We start from the raw sequence: 18018 nt of genomic DNA, 5'->3' as shown, positions 1-18018 counted from the left end.
TGGTCCAGTGCTGATGTTAAGCCTTTTCAAAGACATTTTTAATAAAAACAAATGTCATTGATGTATGAAGTTTACAAAAAGGGGCCAGAGCCCAACCCAAAGAAGTTACAATAGAGATCTCCAGTTGGACAGAATAGATGAGAGGAAATATGAGTTAAAGAGAGATGTTTTGCACCAACTGATACTACAAAATGTAATGAGTTAAAAAAACAATCAAAAGAGCTTCCCTTATCAATGAAAAGGTGCTTATTCCTCTCCTTCAATGTAATCCACAAGAAAGCACGAATCAAATGCATCCAAATGATATCCTTTTGTTTGGAAAAGGAATGACCAGTGGGAGTAAAAGTGAGGGCACTGACAATGTCCTTAGGATGGGTCGTGGACAATCCAAATGAAGAGAAGATCTCTTTCCAAAACCTCTGCGAAGTGATGGTGTAGAAGAAGTAGCTAGATGTTTCATTACTATAATTGCCATATGAGGCAACAGTGGGGAAAGAGGCCATGTGGAGAAACCGTATCTGAACCCTATCAATTGTCTTGGAAAAAGCCACAAAGAAGCCACCTAGATCAAGAGACATACTCTTACCACTCTCGAAAGCAGCACCAGTAATTTCCTCAAGCGAAAACGGGGACACCAACTCCCTCCCTTCCCTCTCAGAGATGGGGCTCCAATCATTGACCTGAACATAGGGTTTGGAGTGTACCACAGGTCCTAAGATGGCAAAATCTTAGCCAAGTTCTTATGGATGCTTGTAATGAAGCTAATGGGTCTAAACTCCTCGATCCTATTGGCATTCTCTTAAGAATAAGGCAAACGATAGTCTAAACAGACTTATTTAAAATGCCCCTCTCAAAGAACTCTTTAAACACTTCTTCCAACTCATTCTTCACAAGATCCCAATCTTCTTGGGAAAAAAGCCATAGAGAAGCCGTCTAGACCTAGAAACTTACCCCTAATCACTCTTGAAAATGGCACCTTTAATTTCCTCAAATGAAAATGGGGCCACCAGCTCCTTCCCTTCCCTTCCCTTCCCTCTTAGAGATGGTCTCCAATCAGTGCCCTGAACGAAGGGATTGAGGGTCATAAAGATGAGGGAAAAAACTTCATTATAATCCCCAGTCCCCAATTATTCCCAATTAAGGGGGCAATGTTATTCCCATTCCTTCTGCCACAAGCCAGGATAAAAGCTTCATTATAATCCCCTTTGCCCACTTCACTTGAGCCTTTTGTCTCCAACTGAGACTTTTACTAATCAGCTCAACAAACACCCGTTGAGTATCTCTCCTCTTTCACACCAACCTCCAAAGGGCTATCCAACTACTTAAAGTCAATCTCGTCAATCTTGTTTAAGAACTCTGGTTTCTTAACCTTAGTGTCTCCAAATACCTCTTTATTCCAGGATTTTAAGGTTCCTTTTAGCCATCTCAACTAACCAATAAAGTGATAGTCGATAGCCTTCCCAAATTCCTGAGACCTTAGTATTCCACCGTAAAGAAATATTGGCCTCAAAAGAGGGACGATAAAACCACATGTTCTCAAACTTGAAAGGACTCGGACCCCAAGGTTGGTAGACTTATTAGTATGCCATTTAAAAGTTTTTTAATGGTCTTTGTTTCCTTTTCTAAAATAATTTGGATGGCCTACAGCTAAAACATTAAAAATAATAATAATTATTGTTGTTGTTGTTGTTGCTGTTGTTGTTATAATTGTAATAATAATTATAATAATGGTGTAATCTTCAAAATGAAAATGAGTATGGTAAACTTAAGTCCCAATAGTTTAAACTCATCCCCTTTCACCAACATTCAGGTCAACACATCAAAATAGTGCCAAAGATAAGAGAAGACAATGTTTTCCCTACTTAGAACCATTTGGGACCCAGATTTTCCTTCTTCTTCTTTTTTTTTTTTTTTTCTGTGATAGGAATATTTCCCCCTCATTTTGTTATTAAACAAACCAAGTATGAGATGTATAAACATTTTTATGTCACCAAATCACATATCAGCAAGCAATTAAACTCCTCTTTCTTTTTGTTGTAATTCAAACCTTCCATCATATAGGCATAGAAAATGTGAGTTCAACTGGACTGACTATACATCATCATGCATAGTTCGTTGAAATACTTCACAGAGAGATACCAGTTGAAGTTCAAAAAGTCAACATAAATCAGAAAATACGACTCAATACATAATCAGTGAAATGATCTGTTAAAATCAAATCTCTTAACTCGCTCTCTGAAAGAGCAACATGCAGAAAACATGTAGTACCATTGGGGGGAATGTACCAGCAATAATGAATGCTAGCAAAAATAATAATCTAGCTAGCAAGGGAAAATTAAAACTGTACAGAAAATCATGTGGTGTACCCTTCGTTATCTTGAGCTCGAGACCTGAAGCGAGGTTCTCTATTTGCTACTTGAGGGCTTCCCCTTGAACGTTGCATCCTTCTTCGATGTTGAACACCATAATTATAAACTTCTCTATCCCTGTCTAAAGTCCCTTCAACATCTGCACATCCCTCATCTGACTCTTTTTCATGACATCTACTACGCTTTTCTGGTCGATCTCCCTCAATGTCTGCATCCCTCTCTTTCTTCCTATCTCTACCCTCTCTATCAGCATTTTTCCAGCTATCAAATTCCTTTTGCTTTTTCTGATCTGAAATTGGATTGTCCTGCTCTAACATTCTCGCAGACACTTCACCTGACTCCTTTTCAATATGTGCAGTCTCCTTATCCATCCCATTCCATGATTCCCTCTTAGCAGCATGGTCTTTGTCCCTTTCACGAGGTCTTTCCTTGTCTTTGGAGGTATCTTTCCGGTCCCTCTCCCACCGTTCTGCATCTCTCTCTTCCTTTGACAAGTCTTTGGGCTCAACATTAGTGTTTGTTGCTTGAGTACTGTTCCTATGATCATTTCTTTCCTTATCTTTATCTCCCCAATCCCGCTGCTTTGTATCTTTCCTTTTCCTATCCTTCTCTTTAAATTTATCCTCACCTTTTGAATCTATTTTGTTCTCTCCAACAGCCTCCCTTGTTTCGACATAATCTTTCTCGTCAGTAGTCAGGGCATCTTTTACAGCCTCAGTTGCACTCTGTGAACTGGTGCGTGAAACATGCCAGGGTTCCAAGCTTCCAACCGAAGTTTCAGGATACCTCTTCCCTCTATGGTAATCTTTTGATTCCTTCCAGTTCATGTGACTGGTTGCTGATCCATATATCTCTTTTTCTGACTTCAATTCACCCTTGTAATCGCTATAACTATCCCTATCATATTTCATTTCCTTAATATCATCCAATCTGCCTTCGTATCTCATTTCCTTCTCCAACTTCACAGCTTGAGAATCCCTCCTTTCATCACCAAAAAGCTCACGCTCCACTCTTGACTCTCGATTCTCAAATCTATTGTCCGCACCGTCCTTGGAGTCCCGCAGCTCCGGCCGGCTTTCGGAAGCAACAGAATGATCTACATGAGGATCATTAGAGGAGGAGGGCATTCGAAAAATGGAGTGCAGGGGGGATCTTCTATCTCCATCACGGGATTCAGTGCGGGGTATCTTGGACATTGGCGTGTCCTGACCCATCTCAAAGGAGGGACGATACTGCACTGGAAGTGAGGAAGAAATTTTGCGATAGGGACTGGAATCATCGTGGGGATATTTGGAAGATGAAGAGTGACCCCCATCATCATGGGGCCTCTTCGGGGCGCCACTCATGTCAAGGAGTCAATGAGTGATGACGTTCAGCAGATTTAATCCGAAAAGCAGCAGCAAATTCAACCCCCAGTGGTCCGAATAAACCTGCTGGAATTGGAAAGAATAAAGATCAAAGCTTTCAAAACCCAGCACAGATTCCATCATCGCAAACACAAAGAATAAGCAGAGATAGATTAGGGAAAGGAAAAAAAAAAAAGTTCACCTCACCTGGGACTCCTCCAACTCCGAGTGGCAGTGGCAGGAAGAAGGAAAATTAAATCCCTAATGAATATTTGGGTCGTGTAGGCATTGAGCGATACGTCATGGCGGGTGAGTTAGTTTAGGCTTTGATGCAGAAAAATGGCTGAGAAAGTTTCACCGGGAAACACAGGGAATGAGGAGAAAGAGAAAGTAGAGAAAATGATGAACAAACGGAGAGACTCACAGCCGCTGCGGCTTAAGATGTGAGACGTCGTCGATGCCTTCTAATTACCGAATGAGTTGCCTATGTGACTCACTCTCCTGGGTCCACCGTACTATTAACTACAATTTCTCCTCTCTTTTTTTTCATTTTCGAACAAATAATTCTTTTTAATATACCCTTTCGAAACAGTTTGGAGAAGGATTATCACTATTAGGTTAAGGTTATGGTAACCCAACCCTCCTTTCGAAACAGTTTGGAGAAGGATTATCACTATTGGGTTAAGGTTATGGTAACCCAACCCTCCTTTCGAAACAGTTTGGGGAAGGATTATCACTATTGGGTTAAGGTTATGGTAACCCAACCCTCCTTTCGAAACAGTTTGAGGAAGGATTATCACTATTAGGTTAAGGTTATGGTAACCCAACCCTCCTTTCGAAACAGTTTGGGAAATGATTATCACTATTGGGTTAAGGTTATGGTAACCCAACCCTTATTTGGAGGAAGGGTTATCATAACCCTTGTTTTAGGTTTATCATAACTCATATTCCCTCTCTCTCTTCCTTTTCAATCCTCCTCAACTCCGTAATCCTACTTTTTCAATTCTTTCTAATTCTACTTTTTCAATTCTCCCTAATTTTACTATTTCATTTTTCTTTAAATTACTCTTTTATTTATTAAATGCCATTTGTTTTTTTAATTAATTTAATAATCTTAAAATAATTTTGTTTTTAATTTATTTTATTTACAAAATAAATTTTAAATAAATATTAATTGTGATTAGTTTATGCATTTAGTACTCGTATTTACTTTAATTTTTTATTATTTTATGTCTTTTATTTGTTTTTTACCTTTTTAAATATTTTACTTTAAAACTAATCTATATGTATCTAAACTATTTCGGATAAATTTGAGTTATATAAATTTCTAAAAAATGAATTTTATTAAACTTATAGAAAAATCAAAACAAAATCAAATAGGACGATTTAATATTAAATTAACTAACTTTACAATTCTTAAACAACCTAAAAAATGGATAACAATTTTTTTTTTGAAGTATTTAAACTTTAAACTTATAAGAATTTTCTTTTTTAAAAAATCAATTTAATGGTGAGATTTGATTTAAGATTTATTTGAATTAATTTTTTAATCTAATTTTTTACCAAATTATGCTATATTTTTATAAAATGTACTTTTTTTTTCTCTTTCTTATTCCTTATTTTTATATCCTTCGTTGATTTATTATAATTTTTTTATCATGTTTGTTGCGAACAACAATCATTTAATTTAAAGAGGAGGAAAAAAAACATAATATTGAGATAAGAAGAAAACTGAGAATGTTTTATCTTAGAAGAAAAATAGTAATTTATTCAACCGAAACTATTACTTAAAAAAAAGTTCATATTGTATTTAAATAATTAAGGAAAATTGTGTTACGAAAACTAGAACGATTAGATAAATTAAATATACAAAATTTGTGTATTGGAGTTAGAATATAATTTTTTTAAAAAAAATTGATAATTTATTTGCACGTAACAATTACGTCAAAAAAATATGTATATTATATTTAGAATACAAATTTCTTTAAAAAATCAATAAATTATTTGCACATGACGACAACAAATTTCTTTAAAAAATCAATAAATTATTTGCACATGATAACAACGTAAAAAATGTTGGAAATAGATGTCACATTTAAATAAATTATTGAAAATTATTTTTAGAAAATATAATAATTTAGTAAATTAAATATACAAAATTTTGGTTGAATTTAGAATATGAATTTTTAAAAAATGTATAACAAATAAATTTCATAACACTAGTTTTATCATAACCCTAACCCTTCCATAACTCAACCCTTCCCCCAAACGGTCCCTTAAATTTTATTTTGTTGTTTTATGCTTTTTCTGTCGCTATTTTCCCAAAATAAGTCCAGTTTTAAAAATAAATATTCTTGTGAACGGTCAAAAGTTGAAACCAAACTATATTGAAAAATACCTCTTTTAGAAAACTATTTTCATTTGTATCTTTTTTTTCCTTTTCGTTAGGAGTGATTTTATACCAAGAAGCATAACTGATAGAGCTAAGTAAAGAAATATGGGTTGAAAGTGTGTAACTTAAGGACCAAGCCCAAGCCAGCATACTGAGCCTCACGAAACACCTAATGTGACATGCATGCCCTGTGCATGGGCTGCCCTACCGTCTTAAGTTTGAAATATGGTTAAAATAAGAGATGTCATCTAACAAATACCAAACAGAAGCCCAACCTAATAAGTCAGAAGATAATCTTAATACAACTCTGAAACCCTATGAAAAGGGCTCTACGTCAACATGATGACTTCAAGGTGAAGTAAGTCCACCCACATTCTAAACTTTTATACTTTCCTTGCCTTGTTCAACTTTTAACTTGAACACCTATATACTTGTATGGCTATATTAAATTTCATTATATTTGTAAATACCTACCACAATCTTGCTATATAAAACTTTTTTCCAAAAAAATATCAATAAACAATAATAAAACAAAGAATACGACGAAATTATTTAAATTAGAAAATAAACATTTAGCATCGTTAAAATAAGTTTAAGGTGTATTATTTATATTATAGTCTCGACATTTTGTTGTTAATTTCTATTTCATAACCAGAAATGAAAATGTTATACTCGTAAAAATTTAAAAGTGTAGCCAACAAAAGTTCAATACCATTTGTACATTAGAAAAACGGCTAAACATGGACTAATAATCCTTCTTTTCTAATTTGTTTTTTTGGTACAAACGAACTCTAAGAAAAATAAAAGTTGCAATAATTCAAGAGAGATCACGTCACCAATATTAAGTGTTATTTTATGAACTCATTTCACATGTTAGGCAGCCAACTTCAACCCAATCCCTTCAAGAACGATACAAACAAGAATACTGTTTAAAGCCCACATTGGATTCACTCACATTATGAAGATGTCAGTCTGAGCGAGAGAGTATAAACGATGCCTATGGAGACATAAACAAGGCCTAAAAAAACACATAATACAACGTAGTCCAATAATGCCTCTTTGTCGTGCATGTCGCAATGTCATCCCCTAAAACTCCGTATCCAAACAAGATACCATAACCTTTGAAACCATCGACCTTGCAAAAGGTATATAGCTCAAGCTATACCTATCAAAGAAAAGAGAGGAAAACGTGGATCAGTAAAGCACAATTCTTGTTCTAGCAATCCTTTTATCTCTGATATAAAATCAGGCATACAAGGCTATGAAAAAAAAATCTTCTCTTCTATCTATCATATTTGAAAGTGGGAGAGCTCCGTGACATACAGAACAGACCTTGAATTGCAGGCTTGTAAATGTAGCAACAGCATTTTAGTTCTGATTTTTGACAAGAATATCAACTGAAAATTCATAACTATTGCAATGGCAAGCCACCACATTTTATTGTTTCTTTGAACCAACAAATTGGATTGTTCACAAGAAATTAACTCGAGACATTTCGTTTGAATTTTCGCTTTCAAATGGAAACAAGAATTTGTCATTGACAAAATGAAAAGAGTTCAATACTCAAAATACAATGATATATAATAATCAAAAGAAACTTGAAATCTAGAGATCAGGAGATGCAACAAATATCTCAACTAGACATACCCTCAGCATCTTCGTCATAGTTATGTCAGTTGCCTTCTTGGCAATATAAAAGAAATTATGCCTATGTTCTTGGTAAAGGCGCAACCCTTTATTTATTTTTCTTTTTTCTTGTCTGTTATTTTATTTTCCAAGAATGGTATCTCTAAGCTTTTTGCTAATTTCCTCTGTTGCCTTCTTGGAGTTTTGATTTTTGAAAAGAACAGAAGAAGAAGATCAAAAAATAAAATAAAAAGCAAAAGGAAGCAGAGGCCAAAGGAGGTTTAAAAGAAGAGACAGAAAAGAGCAGCGGAAGGAGAAGAAGCCATATTGACTAGGTCTATTGTAAAATTAAACAATAAATCATTTTCAAGTGTCGAGCCACGTGAAGAAAAACAAGTCTTTGTCGACAACGGTTGGTAATTAATGAAAAGCTCGAAGAGAGAGAATCAAGGCTGCCAAAACATTAGTTCTTCAAAGAACGGCTCTTCCCTAACGGTATGGCATCCATTAACCAATCGGATGACCTCCAGACTATTCAAATGACTGCCATTGGCCGATTGGCCCCACTAAATCTCCAAAAGCAGTAGCTCCTGCCTTTTGGTACGCAAATAGGGAACAAGAAGAGTCAGAGGTTTTAACACCAGCCTTGTTACCACCCAGATTTCCTCATACTCTACCTTCACCTACTTCTCCAGCCCCTAATACTGTTCGGATAGCATTAAGAAGAGAAGCACCCCAGCCAACAAGTTACTCTGCCCATCAATTAAAAGAAACTCCCAACGATTCAAGAAATTCTACATAGAAGGATGTACTTCCTTTCGTAATGCTTGGACAGCTTTGGTGTACTCTAACCTATTGAAGGAAAGTCATATGAAGATTCAAAACCTCGGGCTTGCTTATAACATCTCCTCAAAATTTCAAACTAGGGCTTTGAATAAAATTAACTCCTCCACATCTGAAAGCAATCCAGACCTTTTGGAAGCTTGTTGCACTCATGCCCAACTTCCAGCTTTTATCAACAGGTCAGTGCCTCCCTCTCAGTCAATTCAACTCTTTAAGCATACAAATTTCGCTGTTTCTAATTCTGAGATAATTTTTTTGAGAGGGTCTCCCTGCTCCAGTCGAACAAACCGTTTAATAAAAAGAAGGATTTGGATACTGAATCCCAATTCAGTGCTAGTAGTGAAGATTCTGAAGGATTGCCAATTGATCATGAAACTTTGAGGCATGAAGATATTAATGACATGGACCTACAGATTTGTTTGAGTGAGATCGGATGCAATCTGTAATTTCCAGGGTGCTCATTGTTTCTCTCCTCTAAAGCCCTCAGAAATACCAGACCATTTGGATTCCATAGTCAAGGATTGTGGTATAATTTTGGCTTGATCCTTTCCACTCTGCATTGCGGTGTTCAGAAGTTGTCTTTTCTCATGAAGATTGTGTCGTGAAATATAAAGGTCTCAAGGACTTATCTAAACAGTCAGTTATCAAAAGATTTCTCAAGAAGATTTGTCCGGATATAGTAAATTCGGGAATCCAAGATGGAGGAGTTCGATATCGTTTTTATTAAATCTATTTGGAGCTCCAAGGACATCGGGTGGGAGTTTTTTTAATCCTTTGGACGTTCCAGAGGGATCTTGACTTTGTGGTATATGAGCAAGTTTTTTTTTTTAAACAAAGACAAGTTTCTTTATTAATAATAATAATCTCAAAGTACAAGAGAGTTATACAGTGAGAATAATAGAGAAGCCTAGAAATGGGAGAGAGAAAAAGAGAGGATAAGTAGGTGCACTCAGACATCTCAACTAGGTTGACACCCCTTAGCACCCTCATCATATCCAAAATAAAAAGAACGATACTATGGTCATGCAAAGACCGAAAATAACAACATAAACTACCTAATGATACACAGATGCAAAGCTGAAAAGTAATAACACAAATGTAGAAATACATAATAAAGCCACCAATAAAGGTGGATATGAGCAAGTTAAAAGTTATTGAAACTCTAAAAGGTGGATACTCCCTCTCAATCAATTGCATCACAGTTTGCAAGAAATCTTGTTGGATTACTAATGTGTATGGTCCAAATGATCACAAAGAAAGAAGAATTGTGTGGCCAGAATTGCTTTCTCTTTCAAACTACAGCACAAAGGCATGGTGTATTAGTGATGATTTTAATATCAGGCGGTGGGCACATGAACGTTTTCCTTTTGGAAGAAATACACGAGGCAAGAGATAGTTCAACTGTTTCATTAATTCAATCAATATTTCGGAAATTCCTCTTCCAAATGGCAGATACACTTGGTCTAGATAAGGGAGCACAACCTCTAGATCACTGCTAGATTGCTTCTTCATAAATAAAGTGATGTAGTAGCAATGATGCAGTAGAAATAGGGTACTATGGACAAGTCCTTAATTAGGATTAGTTTCTATGGTTTATTAGGATTAGGATTAGTTTCTTTTATTAATTAGGATTAGGATTAGTTTGCTTTCACTATAGGGTACTTCTCTTCTTGTATTCACAATTTTTAAACATTAATAAAATTTTCATTTGGTATACATCAACTTTGGTATCTAGTTGCTCTGGGCCAACATTGACTGCCATTGGCGAAAGACCGAGAAACTCTTTGTGACGACGATCACAAGAGGAAGCTTTGTAAAGTTGTGCTCTTGTCGAACAACACATATCTAAAAAGGGGGAACCCTTAAAATTTCAAAAAGAAAAAAGAAAAAGAAACAAAGATTTATCAACATTTTGCTAGAATGGAATTTTATTGAAGAACTACTTCAACTTGGACCTAACTATTATTTTTGTTATCAAGAAGAACCCAGAAAGACCGAGAAATATGCAAGAAAGACTAAGAAATATGCAAGAAAATTCAAGAATCAGTCCTACAAAAATTATGATAAAGAAGCTTATTCAAGAACACCCAATTTGCACATCACTCATGATGTTATAGAAGAAATGAAGAAGGAAGTCAAGAAAATCCAACGTTTGTTGGAATGATAGCTCAAAACGTGGGGTAGTTTTCAGAACATTTGCAAGAACTTAAAAAATATGTAATTCAAGAAATTCACTGCGAGGAAGCAAACAATGGACAAAATCAGAGATCCCACACAAAATTAAAAAAAAAAAAAGAAGACAACACGATCAAAATTTTTGGTGCTGAAGCGAAAATCATAGGTGAAGACAAGAAGAATGGGATTCAAGTTAAGAATGTGATAAGCTGATTAAAGAACAAGTAACATACGCGAACGAAATCGACAAAAAATACTTTCAAATTGAAGATTGTGAGACTTAAATCGGAAAGAAAATTGATGTCAAAAATGGAAAAGTGACCCGACCCACAAATCTCTCCACAACATAAAATGTCAAAATCGAAGTCATTGGAGAGGTAGAAGAAGAGAATACTCACAGGCAAACTTATTTGAATAAACTTGAAAACCTAATTCAAGTTGATTGCAAAGCAACATGAGAGATGCCATGTTTGGAATTGAAAAATGCAGGTATTTTGGCAAAATCACCGACAAGTCTGAAATGGTTGAACTGACAGGCCCGACGAAGAAAGAAGGAGAAGATCATGAAGCAATGCGAGACTTGGTTATGATGGCGATGGATCTTTTGAATAACATAATTCTTGGATTAATTCATGGTGATTCTGCTAGAAATAAATTCATTTCAAAAAAAATCTTGACTCGATTTATTCAATTTGCAAAGTTGTTTCTGTTCAAGTGGCTTACCGTTTTACTTTTACCTTCATTTTCATTTTAAAACTCGAGTGCAAGTCCTTTTTTTAGGGATAGAATGATGCAGTAGGAATAGGGTATTATGGTCAAATCCTTAATTTATTAGGAATAGGATTAATTTATTTGGTTTATTAGGATTATGATTAGTTTATTTTATTAATTAGGATTTGGATTAGTTTTGCTTTCACAATAAATAGAGTACTTGTCTTCTTGTATTCACAAATTTTAAACCATTAATAAAATTCTCATTTGGTATACATCACAAAGAGTGGGATGAATTTTTTTACAACACTAGAGTCGTTAGAAAGGCTCACACAATATCAGACCATTTTCCCTTGTTGGAGGCCGGGGTAATTACCTAGGGTTGTCTCCGTTTCAGAAAAAAACATTTGCTCCAATTTTTTCAGAGAAATTGAAGTGTTAAAATGAGAGATCAAGAAGTAAGTTACAAAAACTAACCAAATTAGGGCACCAAATTCCAAAATGAGCGAAAGAAGTGTCAACAGCTTGTTGTGGACCTGCATTGTAATTATATCAAAGGAGAATGAGACATTAACAATGACTTGCCTTGTTCTCATAAATTTTAAATTAAAAAGTTGAAAACAGAAAAACAGAAAAATGCAAAACAATGACTTGCCTCATTAAAGAAAAGGATTCTCTATGGGCCATGGGTTATTACTACAATATTTCAAGGGAACCACAACAATACTTACATAGAGAGCACCAAAAAGAGCAAAAATCATGCTAGCAAGGTATATGGCCGTCGCATAAATCCGAACAGGATCAAGCATCATAGTCACTTGCCTTTTGGGGCCTATGAGAAATGCTGTGCTGCCACAAAAAATATCAAACTTAGAGAGAGAGGAAAAAACCACTTTGTCAAAGCATCCAAGGTTGGAGTTTGGCAAGATGCAAAGGGAACACAATGCTTTGATAAAACAAGGAACTTGGGTTTTAACTCCCTTACCAAGTCAAAAAACAAGAATTGGGTGTAAATGGGTGTACTGAATTAAGCATACATGATGTAGTGGAACATTCCTTTTGTGGGCTTGATTTTTTATTTTTTTTGCATGTTCGTGTATTCTTTCATTCTTTCTCAACGAAAGATGTGATTCTCGTTATTATTGTTTACTAAAAAAACTTTGGGACCAAATGGACCTATAATTGACCACTCAGAGACCAAGAAAGTAATCTTTTTCCTTTATTTTGATCCTGAAGTTGTTCCTCACCTTATTGAACCACCCCTGTGAAGACACTAACTACCTTACCTTCGTGGAAATGTCGTTGAACTGAGTTTGGACCAAAAGAGTTGGATGACACACAGGTAGAATTCCAACGGCCTTCACCCACTTTTTTGAGCTAGCTTGCAATCTTGAACATATAAAACACCTAACTCTTAAGCCCTAGACCGAGTAAAGAAGAGTTAGCTAGCTATGCTGGACCTACGTAACTCAGATCCATCACTGAGGGTTCGTTTTAGAATTAGCTTGGGGAAGCGCAAAGTTTCTTGTCAGGCTAGCTCATTTGCAACTTTGTGGGAGATTTAGATTCAAATTATAGAATTTTTGGAGAGGTTGAGAGATAGGGTGAGAAAGTTTGGTACGTGGCTAGGTTGAAGTCTTCTTATGACCATCACTGCATCAGCCACTAGGACTTTCCTGAATTCTTGGGAGTACCATACTCACCAATTACATGAACCAGCAGTCAAAGCCTAACAACTTACCACCCAACCAACCAATTACCGAACAACTGGCACTGTGAAAACTGACCAGACCAACTAAGCATATCAACCTGTCTTCTCTACTGGTTGGTTATCCATGAACATAAGAAAACTTTGTGGCTGGCCGTCACTCGGGCTTTAGATTGGATTCTTAGGGGGGAACGCAATAAATGCCTCTTTCGAGATGATTACTCCAGTTTTGAACTTTTCATGGATGTGGTTATCTCTACTGCTTTGTTCTGGTGCAAATATAAGAACCCTTTTAAGCTTTTAAGTCTTTCTTATCTAGTCACTCATCAGCATTCTTTCATGTAAGCACCTTCGGTTGTGTTGGGCTCTGCCCATTATTTCATTCTATCAATGAATTGTTTCTATTTCTTAAAAAGTTAAGCATATCAATCAGACGAATAGGATCTAGCTCATATTTAGCTGACTGCAATTTTGGACAACAATTTTTAAGATTAGAAACAACTTCCGACCAAGAGCAAAAACTAGTCACTGAAACCAAAGATAGGATACCTGCAATATGCTAAGTAAAGCTTATAAAAAAAGCCTATCAATAAGCATTAATCAGAATGTAGAAAAACATATAAACACAAACCTTCCAAGTGATAGCATGTTGCCCAATGTGAAAGCTATTCCAAATTTGATTGGATTGAAGAAAACAAGCATTGACTGTTGCATACAGACAAATAAGATGCAAATCAGTGCTTACAAGAAGACAATCAATTCTGTCCTGAGCAAGTGTTGAGGATATCAAACTTTAGAACTCAAAGAAGAAAGTTTTGAATATATCAGCTTAAAGAAACTTTTCCTTGAACCTGAAAACTAAACGAAGAATAGAACTCCTAGCATCTACATCTGTGTGAGTACTTAAAAAAAACACAAATAAACAAGAAACAACTTTATAGTGAAAGATACGTCAAATGTTCAAGGAAAACAAACTCCTAAAAGGGATTGAGTTCTATTGTATGAGCATATAGATACAAGGAATTTATAACTGTGGACTGAGTTTGAAAATCCGTTTTTAGGCCTTTTTTGTCTCATTGTAATTTGAGCAGTGTGCACTTTTTATTTCATCAATGAAAAGTGTTGTTTCCATTTAAATATTAATAATTTTATACAAAAAAATTGAAAATTCTTATTAACAGTAAGGGGGTCATACATAGAAAAATGTTGTCAACAGTGGGGGTGTAGAAGAGAGAGGAAAGAGGAGAGAGCATTTTTCTTAAAGTTCACCATCATTTACTTATGTCTCTCATAGACCTTTTAGGGGAGACAAAAATGGGTTGCTATGTATGAAAGAAGCAGTCATGACTTTGAAGAGTACTCCAAGTGTGGATGAAACCCATAAATGTTTTTCTTAACCACTATATGAAGTTCCGTATCAAAAATCATTTTTAATATTTCTTCCCTTTTGAATTAAGCCAACTGAGGAACCTTTAGTAGCTCCTGGGCTCACACTTCTTCATATAACCAATCTTCAAAACCTTTATGAAGGTAGGAGACATGCATCAGTCAGCTGTCCTATAAATACACAACCTCTATTTGTGATTATGTGCTACATGCAACTTAGACAAAGACAACCTCCATGCACTTTGAAATGTTAAAACAAATTAGCAAATAGCAACATATTAACAAAGGTAGATGATACCATCTCCGACTTACACTAATAGTTGCATTACAATTGAAAAGACCACCTTCTATTATGAGTCAACATTACACTTGTGGGTTAGTATTTGTAAATGAAAATTTTGAAATTAATAAAGACTTGATAGACAGAAAGGTGATATCAACATTCATTTCAAGGATACTTACCATCAATGTACACGTTACACCAGCAACAAAGCATATGGCAAAACCATAAAATCGCTGTAAAATTGAGAAAGGGAGAGGGATGGATTAGTAGGATACAGTTTCCAATAGGTGAACAATATTAGAAACTCAACTTTGAATACAGAAAGATAAATTGAAAAGGGGACAAATTGGCATATGCTGAGAAAATCAGATTGTGGATCAATTGGTCCAAAGTTTTTTTCCTTTCATCCAGCCATCAGCCCCCGCACAAACAGCTAATACAAAAAAAGGTCTTCTGATCAAATGTGGAATTTTCCAAAGGACAATTGTGTATAGAAGTCCAACTTTATTAAATCCACAAAGAACTGTGTGACAAAAGAAAAATACTTAACTCGTGACGCCACAAACTAAACCAAACAGAAAAGTACAAGAAAAATTCAGGTCTGTTTACTAGATGGTGTTAGGAACCCAAGATATTCAATTTTTATTAATAGAAGACCAAAAGTGAGGTGTTGAGCATGCTTACTGCTACATACATGAGAAAGGGATATTTGAAGGCTTCGTAGTGGGCAAAGAGAAAATTCATGAATCAATCTTCAATTTGCTGACAATACTCTCATTTTTTGAAAGTATGATGATGGTATGTTGGATAACTTGAAAAAAACTATTGAGATATTTGAATGGTGCTCGGATCAGAAGGTAGAGTGGGCAAATTTTGCTTTGTGCGGAGTGAATGTAGAAGAAGAAAAGTTGTTGTCTACTGCAATACCTCTTCAATGAAATCATAAAAAATTGAAGAAAAAAAGGCTAATGCTAAAAGTACAAGAAACAAATGTAAGAATCGTTGCACAATGCCGAAGATAACCAACATATTACAGAAAAATAAGGCTTAAAAGTCTCTTTCTGAGCACTAGACTACTTCATATCCTTTGGATAAGTCGATTTATAAAGCATTATGGATGTCAAAGAACCACAGACGTGTTAATATTCTCATATGGATAATGATTTTTGGTCCATTGAATTGCTCTTCAATTATTTAAAGGAAACTCCCTTCTCAAAGCTTGTCTACCTCTATATGTCCCCTGTGTATGGGCGAATGGCAGACCGTGAAAACTTGCAGCACCTTTTCTTTGGATGCTGATGGCATTTATTCTCCTTCAAATTCGGTTGGGTATTTAGTGAGTGTTTACAGCAAATGTGGTTTGGATTTTGGTTGGTCCAACTTTGAAGTCCCTTAGATGATTTGATCTATTGTGGTTAAAGCTTTGTTTGTTGAAATTTGGTTTGAAAGAATTAGAGGGTCTTTCATGATAGATGAATCTCTTGCTTGGATGGACCGTTTTGTCATTGTTCAGATTAGTCTTCCTCCCGTTGCACTCTTTCTAAGTCTTTTGCGGATATTTCCATTCAAGATCTGTACTTAAATTGGAATGCAATAATTTTTCCAACTTAATGTTTATGTTGCCTTTTGTATTTGCTTGTTGAACTTCGTTAATTTATGTTCTACTTTGTTATCATTGTATTTCATTTTGGTATCTTGTATTTTGAACCTTAGCCTCTCTTCACCCCTTCAATAAAAAGTGTCAGTTTCCTCTTCAAAAATAAATAAATAATAATGATGACGATCCTTCAAAACATTTTCCTTCTCAAAGTATAATCCTAATTCGTTGTGTTAGCCCATCTTTCAGAAATCAAAATCAGAAACGCCAAATATAATTCGAAGCTGCAATACCGGGTATACATAAAATAGAAAGAATGACAAATACAGAGAACAAAATGTTACTTTCCTGCAGTATATTTAGCAACGAGAGAATCAAAATTCGCAGGGGGGGGGGAAAGAAAAATAACCTGTTTCGTAGACAGCGTGCAATTGCGATTGAAATCGTCCATAAACCATGAAGAGCTACCGTCGTCGATGGTAGCAGTAGAAGCTTCACGTTCGTCGTCCACCTCAACTCCTACTAACATTTTCATTTTCTCAAACGCCTGATTCATCTTCTCCATGACTCGGCCGCCGTCGCTTCAAAATCTGGGAAGAAGAGGGGAAATTGAGAGAGATCTAAGGCAAAGGAAGATACAAAATGGATAGTTGAGCTGATTGAAGCAAAAACTTGCCACCAGCAACCCGTTCCACCCGTCGCCGTCAGGGTCCACCGCAGCCGTACGCTGATTTTGAGGTGCGCCTCCGTTACTGTGTGTCCGTCTCTCGTTAGTATTTTGATTATCATCACAAATTATTGTAATAAAAATATAAATCAGCTATTTAGTATAGAAAAATTAAATAAATTATTTTTAAAATAGGAGGTTTATAGAATAGAGCAACACCCGAAAATATGTAGACCGTATAATATATCATAAAACAATTTTGAGAAGTGAAAAAGTTCACAACTAAAAAATAGAACGATTAATCGATAAAAAAAACTATTTTAGATTTTTGTATCCAATTGATTACACGGTCGTAAAAAAATAATTAGCTAGTTTTATTTTTTAGTATAATAATTATGGTTGTACCTGATATAAACAATTTTGTATCATTGTATCTAGTCTAAACGATTTTATATCATTTTACCAAATCTAAACGATGTATCGGTGATAATGGTTTATCTGAATTAGACTATATGCATTATTGATAGACCTATGTGGTCTATTATGATATTCTTAATATATTTGTAGATATTTTTAAAACTTATGACTTAAAGACTGTAATATTGTAGAGTATTGGTTATTATTTTACTATATATATAAAATACTTGTTTGTTAAATCAACTAGGAATTGAATAACAACTCAATACCCTAAACGCCTAATGCATAATAAATATTTTATCGGTTTCATTTTCTAATTAGACTCAACAACATTTGGAGACATTTTTTTATAAATTAAAACCAAATAAATAAACATTTTATTTCTTGAAATATCATTAATTACACTTTTCTTTTCATCTATGGTTTTTTAAATATTTAATTTATTCCGTGTTAACATATCTTTCTAATTTCAATCTTGTTTTTATAGTTTATATAATC

General features: G+C 35.0%; 2 protein-coding genes across 6 annotated transcripts in view; both read right to left on the bottom strand.

The window, feature by feature from the left end:
• The window catches only part of LOC101210380 (zinc finger CCCH domain-containing protein 13), a 29912-nt gene extending 25693 nt beyond the window's left edge, over positions 1-4219 (bottom strand). The window contains exons 1-2 of one of the 4 annotated variants that reach the window (XM_011651143.2): positions 3923-4219; positions 2367-3802 (exon numbers count right to left, since the gene is read on the bottom strand). In XM_011651143.2, coding sequence (XP_011649445.1) covers positions 2367-3715 — 1349 coding nt within the window. In that variant the 5' untranslated portion in view covers positions 3716-3802; positions 3923-4219. Of the gene's footprint in view, positions 1-2366; positions 3803-3917 lie in introns of all 4 variants that reach the window. The other 3 variants (XM_011651141.2, XM_011651142.2, XM_011651140.2) reach the window with 3 other exon arrangements.
• A 2587-nt stretch (positions 4220-6806) lies between these two features.
• LOC101211113 (vesicle transport protein SFT2B) lies at positions 6807-17233 on the bottom strand. 2 transcript variants are annotated; one of them, XM_011651139.2, is made up of 7 exons: positions 17113-17233; positions 16846-17026; positions 15019-15072; positions 13802-13875; positions 12194-12311; positions 11940-11998; positions 6807-7272 (listed from the first exon to the last, which is right to left on the bottom strand). In XM_011651139.2, exons 2-7 carry the CDS (start codon positions 16999-17001, stop codon positions 7194-7196), a joined length of 540 nt encoding a protein of 179 aa, XP_011649441.1. In that variant the 5' UTR covers positions 17002-17026; positions 17113-17233; the 3' UTR covers positions 6807-7193. The 2 variants fall into 2 exon arrangements, with proteins under 2 accessions (XP_011649441.1, XP_004147336.1); XM_004147288.2 differs by having other exon boundaries at positions 16846-17203.
• Positions 17234-18018: the final 785 nt, after the last annotated feature.

The sequence above is a fragment of the Cucumis sativus genome, chromosome 2, assembly GCF_000004075.3.
Source record: "Cucumis sativus cultivar 9930 chromosome 2, Cucumber_9930_V3, whole genome shotgun sequence".
Taxonomy (NCBI): Eukaryota; Viridiplantae; Streptophyta; class Magnoliopsida; order Cucurbitales; family Cucurbitaceae; genus Cucumis; species Cucumis sativus.
This window is presented reverse-complemented; position numbering and strand designations above follow the sequence as displayed.